Below are 12331 nucleotides of genomic sequence, written 5' to 3'. Positions count from 1 at the left end.
ACCCAAGCAGGAGACCCTATACCATTTCTGACAAATGGCAGTCCAATGTCTTCTTGAAAGTCTCAACTGATGGCACTCCCACAACTTCCGAGGGCAAGCTGTTCCATTAATTGATAGTTCTCACTGTCAGAAAGTTTCTCCTTGTTTCCAGGTTAAATCTCTCCTTGTTCAGTTTCCATCCATTATTCCTTGTCTGGCCTACAGGAGCTTTAGAAAATAGCTTGACCCCTTCCTCCCTGTGGCAGCCCCTCAAATATTGGAAGATTGCTATCATGTCTCCCCTGGTCCTTCTCTTTACTAGATAGCCAGGCCCAGTTCCTGCAACTGTTTGTTGTATGTTTTAGCCTCCAGTCCCCTGATCATCCTGGTTGCTCTTCTCTGTACTTTTGTGCTCTGTACTCTGCCTGGAAAATGCTGAGAGTTTAAGTCTACACCTTAAACTTGCCAAAGTTGAGAAATATTGCCCTAGAGTGATTGTCTCTGCTGGTTATCTATTTTCAGGCAAAGAGAAGTTTACTATTACACTTCTCTTCATTCCTAATATCTTCATTTACTATACCTTTTCTTAAGCAAGCCAGTGAAATCCAGCTCTCCAGCAGCATCACTTTTGTGTTCTCCACTGCAAGGAAAAAAACAAGGATCTAAAATACCAGGCATTGTAATTTTTAATGTCTTGCTTCCTCTTATCTTCTGATTTTTACAATATTTTGTGTGAAGAAAAGTCCTGGAGATGGCTAAACTTGCCCATTCTTTTGTCTCATTGTGGTTTGATTTTTGAATTGTTTTCATGATCCAATATACTATGCCAGCATTTCCTTCCCTGACACCATCACCCCCATATTTGTCAGGTTTAGCAGTAGAACTGTGGAGATAGCACTGCAGAAGCTATAGTCCAACAGAACCAGAATGATTAAATGGAGGTGGGCTTTTCCAAGTAAGGGATTCATCTGTGCCAAAACCATGAGTACTTACGTGCGTTTGAATGTTTCTAAAATATTGCCAGTTTCTTCTGTTCTTGGTGCTGCAGGAGAAGATAACAATACTTTAATTCTTTTATGTTTATGCTTATATGCTATTATAAGCTGAAGAGTCTCTCTGGATAGTGAGAAGGTCAGCATATAAATTTAATAAATAAATGAATAAAAATAAACAAATATTTGAAGGAATAAGGGAGTTTACGGAGATACGTATGGGAAAACAACATGGAAATTAGAAAGGAAAAAAATGATCCTCTAAGCCAAAAACACTTTTTTGCTCAGAATAACTATGCGTACTAATGTTAGCTAAGGATGAAGTTCCAAGCTTATGTTATCTACATATATGAGTAATGGAATGATAAAATATCCTGAAAACTAAAATTCCAGACAGGGATATCAGCCACACAAAATCACCATTATTAATATTAATCTGGCAAATTAATCTTGACCAGTATAGAAAACTATTTGGTGGGAAATAGGTTCCAAAGGATGACATTAGATGTCAAGACATGTAGATTGAATTTGTACAATAGCATGGGTCTTGGCTAAAATTCAGTTAGGTAGTTTGTGGCTCAGTAAAATCTATGGAAATTCTCAGTCTCCATGTCATGGTTGTCCCAAAAATGCTTTCTTTCAAATCTCCATAGACATTTAGCTATGCACTTTGGGATGAACACCCTTCAAGTGATTCAGGAATGACCCTGAGAATCTTCATAGATATTTATTGAGCTGCAGACTACATAACTGAACTTTAGCCAAGACCCATGTTGTACAAATTCAACCTAAATCTCTTGACATCAGAAAGAGGGCTAATGAGCACTTGAATCCTTCTATTCTCCACCATTCCGTCAGAACTGAATAAGCTTCTTGGATGAAAAGTGAAGCATCTTCTAGCAAAACAAGAAAATCCAGTTGCCTTTTGAAAGACAACACTTGTGATTCAGTGAGTTTTGGGAAACCCTCTTACTGACTTAAAGGGTTGTATGAACAATGTCATTTATCTCTGTGACCAAAGAATGTTATGCAAACATTTTAGGTTTTTTTTTTATTTAGGTATAGAGATTAGCAAACAGTGTGAACACGGTGATACCTTCTGCATCTATATTGAAGACACAGCTGTCAAAAAAGTCTTTGGCTGACACCTCAACGCGATAGTCACCTCGGTCTCCAATTACTACTTTCTCAATTTTCAGCTCATAGGAATAAATCTTTGAGAATAAACAAAACATAAGAACAAAGTTTATTAGTAGCTATTTTTACTGCCACTATATCACTGACATATAATAATTCTGAACTAGAAACAAGCATCTGTATATTCCAATGGTGTTAATGGGAGTTTTAAGGAGATTCAATAGGCTGTGAAAAATGTAGTTGCAAGAGAAAGACAATAGTAGCAAAAAATGAATTACTGGACCTAAGATATCTAAGTTTGCAATTCTCCAACCAAAGTCCAACAAGTAGTTTTATTTATTTATTTTATAATTCGGGCTCTGATCAGTAAAAGGGGGTTCAATAGGTAGTAAAATAGTTTTGCAGGGAGATTTGCAACAGACAGAAAAGCATTGAACACACCTATATTATCAATATCTTACCCCAATTCTTTCCCCTTCACTGTGCTAGTTCCTGTTAGTTTGGTAAATATTTGAGACTAATGTTTACCAAAACTGATCTGTTTTTGCTCTCAGTGTCTTTAAGCAGTTAAATCACAAAATAGTTAAATCAGCTTAAAATGTCTTGTTTAGACTGAAATTAAGGACACTTTCAGGTATGTTTAGATTTCTACTTCACCCGTTTTAAAAGTCTCAAGCTCAAGATATTCCCAAACATTTAAGAAGCTGTTTCCAAGGAGCTGTCTGGTTACTCTTTAATTCAACTTACTGTTGTATGAATAGCTTTATAATGTCACAAGTGTCATCCAGCAAATTTCTCCGTCATCCAACAGTATTGTATATGGAAAATATCTCCAACCTGATGTTCCCTCCCTCCTCAGACCTTGTTCTTAAAAGCAGTAGAGTAGCCTTTTTCTTACGGTGAATTATAGTTATTGGAAAACAAGCAAGCAAATGCATTTTGGCTAGAATAAAATAAATAGGGATATATATTCCCATGGAAAGCTGATTGTTGGAAAAGTTCTACAAGTTCTCCAAAATGTACTACAGATGGTCTTCGACTTATGACTGCAATTTCCATTGCTAAGCCAGATAATTGTTAAGTGAATCATAGCCGATTTACCACCTCTTTCCCCAAAGTTGTTAAGTGAATCACTGCAATTGTTAAATGAATCATGTGGTCATATGAATCTGGCTTCCACCATTGGCTTTGTTTGTCAGAAACTGGCTGGGGAGGTCACAAATGTTGACCACAGGACTCTGCAACCCTTGTAAATACCTGCCAGCTTCCAAGAATGCAAATTTTGATTACATGTCTCTGGGAATGCTGTGATGACAGAATGACTGTCAAGTGTTATGACCAGTTGTAACTCCCTTTTTTCAGTGGCTTTGTAACACTGAATAGTCACTAAACAAATGGTTGTAAGACATGAAGTTAATTTGTACAAAACATCCAACTGAAAATTTAGAGAGTGATGAGTCTGGGGAAAGCACACATATTTAAAGCCAAATCAGGCTTAGCCTGGGAATTGTGCTTTGGCAGAATTCTTAGCTCCTATTGAAAAACATATTTCACAGTATTCTTTTGAAATAAGTCATGGTAGTTAGAGTAAAGTACTTAACAGCACAATAGATTTTGAGAGAACAGACATCAGTATCTCTTACAGCCTCCTTTTCTACAGGGGCTCACATTTTTATCCTTGTCAAAGTCCTCTTTGAACTGGAACCGTAGTCCGCTCTTAATGCCCAACTCCAGCCACTTCCCCTTGAACCATTTGATGGTAGGTTTGCAAGGGAGCTGAGCTCCATCCAACTGTATACTGACAGACACATCACCACCTATAGAAAGGAGACATCAAAATCAGAACACCTGTTTCCCTATCTAAATAGGCACTTGGTTATCCTATTCATCGAACTCAAGGGAATTAAATTTCTAGGAAACGATGGGCTTTCTCCGAAACCCTGAAGAAATTAAATTAATGGCATTCTAAATGTGCTGGACAACAAATTCCAGCATTCTTAGACTATGCAGCTATTAGTTGAGGTGGCTGGGGATGGTGAGGTTTCAGGTCAACCTTGCTGAAGGCAGATGCTCTAGTTGATACTAACCTAGAGGAACCAACAGTTGCTTTATAGTAATTGGGAGAGAGCCACTTCCTCTCTAAGAGAAGATGGTTCAAAGTGTCCTGACTATTGCTGATGTGCAAAATGATCAATTGTAACATTGATCAATAGCTTAAGGCATGTGATAGAAGTCTATATGTACTGGTTGCTTTAATCTGGCAAAATTTCTATCTGGAGGTGAAGAACAACAAAGGAAACTATTCATATGTAACACCATACGTTGTTCTTAGTTCTGGGCCCATACACACCTAACTCTATAGCTTTATTGTACACACTAAATTAGCAAAAATTAGAAACAAGCTTCTAGGTTCTCTTCCTGCTTAAAAGCAAGCAATTTTTGGCACTGTAATATCCTATCAGTAATAGTCAGACATATATATATAGAGAGAAAGGATGAATGAAACATTTTAAAAAGACTACTCTACCAGGTCTAATAAGAGACAGCTACCTTTTCCTCCTATCCTTTGAAATCCCTTAGCAGTTTCTTTTGAAATTGTTTTGATCTCAGCTGAATGCTGGACCTGTACATTTTCAAACTAATGTCTGATTTAACTGCTTTGGTTTTCCCACGTCTTCGTCTTTACTATTTAAGTCATGTCTCTTAAATTTCAAATGTATTTTTGATTGATTTGTATCAATTATTAGAAAAGAAAGAAAGAAAGAAGAGAAAGGAGGGAGAGAGGGAGGAAGGAAGGAGGATCTCTAAGTAAGGAATGATGCACAACAAAATTATAAGATTTTTTTTTAAGTTCATCTAAATTTTACTAGAATTTAGAATGAACATGGATCTTCTGCCTTTCTACTTTGCCATTTACCACAATGTACTAGCACATTTTCTGGCTTCTTGATGAAGACTCCTTCTGTCTTTGTAGAGGGATCCTCTTTGTCTTCCACTGGGGAGGAAAAGGATAGAGTGATTAATGAAGGACAAAATGTTCCTGGGTGATTGGAAGTTCTAGGATACAGCAAAGCAGGAGAAACTATTATCATTGCACTCAAGTTCTAAGAAGGAAGGACAAATTATAGGGCATAAGGCCAAAATATCAAGAGCATGATACAAGACAGCCCTCTATAAAAAGTATTCCATGTCCTGTTTACAGTGAATATGATTTTCTCACCAAAATATTTTATCTCAAAATTAGGGGTGGATGAGGGAGCCAAGTTTATTATAGATAATATAGTTTATTATTTGATAAAAAAAGAGCTAACCCCAGAATTCTAAGCATCATATACTTCCATATAGTTTTAATTATGGAATCTTTCTGGACCAACTCAAAGTATAGAAAATAGGAGGCATGATATTGCGGTGGTTCTTCTCCTTTCTCCAAGTTCTGGTGGTAGCAAAGAAGAATTTGAATTGTGGGGCCCTGTTTTACAAGGTTCATCAAGACTCCAGTCTCTTCCCACTTATATTAGACATCTATATGGACCTGCTGGATGAAGTCATCATCAACATGAACTATATATCTCTGTTGTGATACCATTGGGGTTCCCCAGTGTCTCCAGGCTGGTGGAGGCCTGAGTGGAGAAGATCTGACTCAGGTCAATTCTGCCAAAAGCAAATAGCCATTTCTGAATCCTCTGAAATCATATATTTTCTATCTTTAGCTCTGAATGGAGCAACACTTGCAGTAATTCATCCCCTAGTGTAATGGCATGTAGGAAAGAATGGATGAAGAGACACTGCCAAGGAAATAAGAAACAGCATTGTCTGTAGCTAAATAGTAGGTAGAAACTTAGAAGAGACCTTCACTAATTTGCTAAGGCACATCTCTCCAGAAACCAAGGAGCCTTCCAGGCCTCTTGTTCCACCCATTTTTCAGCTATTGGCGATGCTGTCTCTTCTCTGACCATTCCCTTGGCAGTGTCCCTTGAAGATAACTTGAAGATTTCCAACATGCCTATGTACTTAGTTATCTTCCAGTTGAATTACTATAATAAATTATATGTGGGGCTCCCCTTGAACAGCATGTGGAAACTGCAACTTGTCCAGAATGCATTTTTTTAAAAATTGTGTGGGTATTTTTGGAACTTCATAATGTGCCCTTATAACACTACTTCTATGTGAGCTGCACTGTCTTCCAATGAGCTTCTGGGTGCAATTCTCAGTGTTTGTTGTTACCCATAAAGTCCTGCATAGCTCAAAACCAGATTACAGTACTTGTAGGACTGCCTATTGTCCAATGGTTTCTACTTGGGCAGAGTGGCCAAGAAATGACAGGTTTGGGCATGGTCCAGCTTCCTCTATTAAGCAGCGTCACCATAATTTTTCTCTTCCAGTATCTGCCCTGAGAAACAGCATTAATCCAGAACTCTGGATAGTCCCCCTTTTTGACTTTTTGCAAAGATTTAGAGAACTGGTTGCTCTGTTGGATATTTGAGCCAGGATGCTAAGACAGTCCTGCTATCTGGTTTCTTTTGCTATTTTTCTAGAAGGAAATATTCTTACCTCCTGGAACCTGCGTTGCTGGAGCCTCAGCTAGAGAAAATAAAAGAAGGGGGAAATATTAGATGTTTAATTACAACCAAGGAGTAATGTGCTATTTTCCACACAGTCCTAAGTGCAAGTAATTCTTGACTTACAATTGCTCATTTAATAATGGTTCGAAGTTATAACAGCCTTGGAAAAAGTGGCTTACAACTTGTCCTCAAAGCTTTGACCATCACACTACTCCTGCGGTCTTGTGACTGCAATTTGGGCTCTTGGGCTCACATTTGCAACTGTTGCAGTATCTTGTGGTCTCATAGTCACAATTTGAGGATCCTTCCAACCAGCTTTTGACAAACAAAATCAATTGGGGAATCCTGATTTGCTTAACAACCTTGTGCTTCACTTAATGACCACAGTGATTTGTTTAATGACTGCAGTAAAAATTGTTGTAAAGTGGAGTTAAGTCTTACAATGATTTCCTGCAAGAACTAGAACTGCACTGCTTAGTGATTGAATTATGGTTGTAAGTTGAGAACTAGCCAGTGGCGAGATTCAAATAATTTAACAACCGGTTCTCTGCCCTAATGATTTCTTCCAACAACCAGTTCATCAAACTGCTCAGAAAGTTAACAACGGGTTTTCCCAAAGTGGTACGAACTGGCTGAATCTCAACACTGGGTCTAGCTGGATAAATTCTTTTGCAACACAGCTTTTCTCAGGCTTGTAAATATCTCAGATCTGGGTATTTAAATTTTAGACACATTTTTAATGCATACAGGATAGTCTTACAAAAAAAATTGAATGAAACCTTGTCATAAAAAGCAACAGCAGGGCCTTATGTGTGAGTGAAAGAGAATGCCTATAACAAAGAAATGTTCGATAAAGACTATTTTTATTTTATTTATTGTCAAGCGATTGTAAGATTACAGGTATAAGTATAGACATAGTTATGAGTACATGAAATGGATACATATAAAAAAAATAAAAAGAAACAATAGGACAGGGACGGTAGGCACTTATGCACACCCCCTATAGACCTCTTAAGAAAGGGGTGAGAACAATAGTAGACAGTCTAAGGTTAAAGTTTGGGGAGTTTGGGGAAAAAAACCACAGAGTCAGATAGAGTATTCCAGACATTGACCATTGTTGCTGAAGTCATATTTCCTGCAATCAAGTTTGGTGTGATTAACCTTGAGTTTCTATCTATTGTGTGCTCTTGTATTGTTATGATTGAAGCTGAAGTATTCATTGACAGGTAGGACATTGCAATATATAATTTTATATACTATACTTAGATCAGACTGAAGGCGGCGTAGTTCTAGGTTTTCTAGGTCTAGAATTTCAAGTCTGGTGGCATAAGGTATTCTGCAATGAGTAGAGGAGTGGAGAACTCTTCTTGTGAAATATTTCTGGACTCTCTCAACTGTATTAATATCAGATACGTAATGCGGGTTCCAGACTGATAAGCTGTATTCAAGTATTGGTCTAGCAAATGTTTTGTAATGTTAAATGTTTTGTAATGTTTTGTAATGTTAAATGTTTAGTCACTAGGAGTTTAAGTGCAACTTTTCTTTATTAAGTTTGAATGTAGCAACTAAGTGATTTTTCCTCAGTGAATGTTTGGCCTTAGGAGCTTATCCCCATTCTTTGTTCCTCAGCTATAGCTACAAAAAAAGGATCATTTAAAAAATAATGTCCAGTCAGTTGGAAACAAATCAGTTTCTCAAACCATGCCACACCTACTTATAGTATCATCTGCAGAAGAAATAATGCATGGTTCAATACAATACTTCAGTGCTCTGCTGTGCTACAATTAGTCTAAAACTGAAGCAAAAGCTTTCAAGGGATGTGGTGTTGTTGTTTTTTTTCTGCCAGAATCTAAATCCATAAAGTCAATTGGACAAGGAATTGAAGCTTGTGGCAGTTTAGCTCCACTTGAAAAACTGAGGTTCAAAACTGCTTTCTGTGATTGGATGTTTTAAATATACATACTGTATGTAGAGTGTGATTTTTGGCTTTTATGTTTAATTAGGCAGAAATGTCCTTTTCAATTAGGTGCCAATGCCACATTGAATCTCACAAAGGAAAGATATCAAACACAGCAAAGGAGCCATTTCCCTCCACCCCACCCCACCCCGGATCAATAAAGATATCATCTTACTTGTTTGTCATTCCTTTAATTAAAAGGGTCTGTCAGGGATTAGCAGACTAAGAGCTGGGAGCCAGTTTTTCTAGGTCAACATGCCAGCATGAGGAACACTAATGCAGAGGCCAGCAAGCAGCAGGTCTCTGCTTAAACTTTACATTACAAGGTATGCAAAATCTTTCCCATGTTCCTTCTGTTCTGAGACTGCAGAGCCAAATAAGGCTCAAAGTTAATTCATTTTTATTTTATTTATTTATTTTTCACACTTCCCTATATTCTAGAGAATTAAATGCATGGTTCAATCAAAGTAGATACATTATGCCTGTATTTTTCTGTTATAATTGACATGCAAGAAGCCATAAAGAGCAGATTGTTAAAAGCAGCATAATTAGCCCTAAACATCTTCCAGTTACGGTCCAGTTGTCCACTAAATTTCATGGCATCCAGATAAGACATCCTCTCATCTTCCTCCACCCACCCAGACTCATACTTCGATATGGTTTCTTACCAGAGGATGTTTTCTTCAATAGAAAAAAAAACAGAAAAACTGTATAATGTATTTTGGTTGATAGTGGTAGGAGCACCCTTTGACTCTGGCATCCATCCTGACTCTGCCTTGGATGGATTATTTTTAATTCTTTCTTCTCCACAGGAACATAATCATACCATCAAGGTATTCTTGGGAAGAACAACTGCCCTAAGCACCACTTGTAGAGGGGCATCAAAGGCTAGCACAATATTTGCAATGACCAAATGGATTAAATTCTTTTTTATTCAGTTAGCAAATAATCTCAACGTCTTTGACTTTGGGGCTCCGCCATTAATAGAGGTTTATTGGGATATTGACTTCAAAGGGTGATAAGAAAACATTCTCAGATGAATATTCTGCCCTTGGCCTTTCAAGAGTCTTGAAAAGGCTTTGCATACCATTTTATTTCCATTCCCTTGATGAGGCTATTCATAATCACCAGGGAACAGAAAGGCAAACAGTATGTTCTCTGCAGCTCTTCATTCTTCCAATCTAAAAAAAAATGAGCAATTGACTTTCTGCTAGCTCCTGTATACATGAGCAAGTAAAATATGGCTCATAGTCTTACTTTTAGGCTCTTCTTTCTTCACATCCTTTGGCTCTGCTTTCTTCACTTCTTTCTTCTTCGCTGCTGTAGACAAATGTAAAAGCAGCAGATCAGGAAAAGTGTGCACAAGGCAACCTATGTCCTCTAACCACATGCAACTATGCCAAGCTACTAGGTGGCCTTCAGAAGCTACTCTTTTCTTGTGATCATGCCCAAAATTTGGGGCCAAGTACCTATTTTGAGTGGCACTATTTTTTCTACCTTCCCCTTGATGGTTTAACAATTTAATCAGTAAAAATATCCGAAGTGCTGTAAGCAAAAGAAAGATAAGGCATGACTTGATGAGAAGAAACAGAACTTTCCCTAGCAGCTTTGAAACCCACATGAACCATCTTTAAAAGCCAGATTCCTTACATCTTACACAGACCTTGTAGCTGCAAGTTGTCAGCTGTATGTGGGTCTGGTAACATTGCGGCATGATGGTCTTTGTTCTGGATTCCTACTGAACTCTACCGTCATCATTTTTATTATTTATTATTATATTAATTATCATTTTGTGGCCACTGCATGCACTCAGTCTTGGGTAAGCTATATTTAGGAATTACCTTTTTTTCTTTTTTAATACTTCTGCAAATCCAATGCAAAGCATTGCTTTAAACATACTAATGCATGATTCTCCTCTGTGGGTGATGCTAATTTGGCTACATAAGTAACAATACCATCTGAAGACTGGAAATGACAAGAATTGTATTATCAGAGGATGTTCAAAAAAACATTACTTTGAGGAGAAATCTGAAGGAATAATATTCTAGAAAGAAATCTCGCTCATTAACAGAAAGTTTGGAAACACTAAGGTAAGCTGTGGAAAATCTGTCATCCTGTGTTTTCAATAGACCTGAAATCACAAACTTGCATTATGAATTCAAGAAGAGTTCTTCACATATAGCATCATTTATCTTGATGAAGTTATTTCTACAAACTGTCTTTTTAAAAAATTTAATGAAGGATAAAGTACAGCCTCCCAACTCTGTTGCCTTTAAATTAACATGTTTAACATATTAAAAAAATATTCAATGCAGCAGCAGTAATATTATTAACCATAATAATTAACTAAGAATGAAAACTACTGTAAACTTATTTCATTCACTTAGTTAAAATAATGAGCTTTATTATTCTTTATTTTTACAGAATAATAAAGTTTTATATAGTTTATTTTTGTGGGGAGTTGAAGTGTGGGGAGAAGGATTATTTAGAAATCTCGCTGCATTTTATTCTAATAGCAACCGTGTGAAGTTGAAAGAAAAAAAGTTTGGCCGAAGATCATTTAGTTCAGTGGTATCAAACTCACATCATTATGGCAGCGTCACATGACATATCGGGACTTTTTTTCCCCTTTGCTAAATCGGGTGTGTGATGCATCCGGCCCGCTGCCAGAAGTATGACAGCCCTGTCTTAGTGTGTCTTTCAAGGGCTGAGAGAAGATGTAATCTTGGCTTTCTGGTTCTATTCCATTACCATAATAATTAGGTTAGTATTAACATTTAATCAAAGTCTGCTTTTCTTGGGGCCCAATAACTTTTCAGAATGCTACTCTAGATCATAAGGTCGTTTCAGGGAAATTGTATTTATCTAAATATTTAAAAAGGTGGACAAGCATAATGGAAGGCAATATTATTAGTCACCTCCATTGGTAATAATGAAAATCTTAATGAAATACATCTGGTGTAACCAAGTGGAGAAAAATTAGATTAGAACCAAAAAAAAAAAAAAATCTATCACCCTGTGCATCGAAGCATACTCCATCTCTGTGATAATCAGCCTTTATATTGCTAATCTAACCTTTAAGTGGACAACACAAGGGCCTATTCTCACTGCTGAGATTATTTTCCATCTATTCCTGAGCCAGTAGAAAAGTATATTTTATTTTATTTTTATTTATTAGATTTTTTTTATCCTGCCTTTATATTATTATGACATTAGCTGTTCCCATTGTTGATACCTATCCTGCCTCTAATGCTTTAACTGCATTAACAGTAACTGCAGTGATCTGGGTTCTTTCCACTGTAAGGAAAGGGGTTTTTTAATGTTCTTTGAGGATGTCTTTGGACAGTATTGGTAAGACTGGAATAATTACTTATATACTACTGTAGCTAAAGAAAACTTAAGAGTTTTTCACTCATGTCCTGGGGGCAAGATGAAGGCTATGTTATGGGAGCGTGATTAAAAAAAGTAATGGAGGCTTATTTGTGGCATGGTTAGCTGTAAATGGAGAAAGGCTCAAAGTCAAATGTGAATTCAGAAAGGCAGGAACTTTAGAACAGTACAAACATTTTAGCTGCCAATAATAGTACAACACACTGAGTAAAGCATGTTTAGATGAATTCAACAATTAAATTTAATAGCATGCCTCAGTACAGTTGCCTTTTATTCTTTTATCTCAGCTGGCGTTTGATTAATCCTTCCTAAGG

The 12331-nt window shown here is 37.0% G+C and overlaps 1 protein-coding gene across 1 annotated transcript in view; it reads right to left on the bottom strand.

The window, feature by feature from the left end:
* The window catches only part of MYBPC2 (myosin binding protein C2), a 50751-nt gene that overhangs the window by 28696 nt on the left and 9724 nt on the right, over positions 1-12331 (bottom strand). Inside the window, exons 2-8 of the mRNA XM_087915797.1 lie at positions 9885-9947; positions 6660-6689; positions 5026-5103; positions 3777-3925; positions 2068-2185; positions 973-1021; positions 560-619 (exon numbers count right to left, since the gene is read on the bottom strand). Coding sequence (XP_087771923.1) covers positions 560-619; positions 973-1021; positions 2068-2185; positions 3777-3925; positions 5026-5103; positions 6660-6689; positions 9885-9947 — 547 coding nt within the window. The remainder of the gene's footprint in view (positions 1-559; positions 620-972; positions 1022-2067; positions 2186-3776; positions 3926-5025; positions 5104-6659; positions 6690-9884; positions 9948-12331) is intronic.

The sequence above is a fragment of the Pseudonaja textilis genome, chromosome Z (assembly GCF_049901715.1).
Source record: "Pseudonaja textilis isolate UNSWEBS1 chromosome Z, rPseTex1.2, whole genome shotgun sequence".
NCBI lineage: Eukaryota > Metazoa > Chordata > Lepidosauria > Squamata > Elapidae > Pseudonaja > Pseudonaja textilis.
Note: the sequence above shows the minus strand (reverse complement) of the source record. Positions and strands in the feature narration are given on the sequence as shown.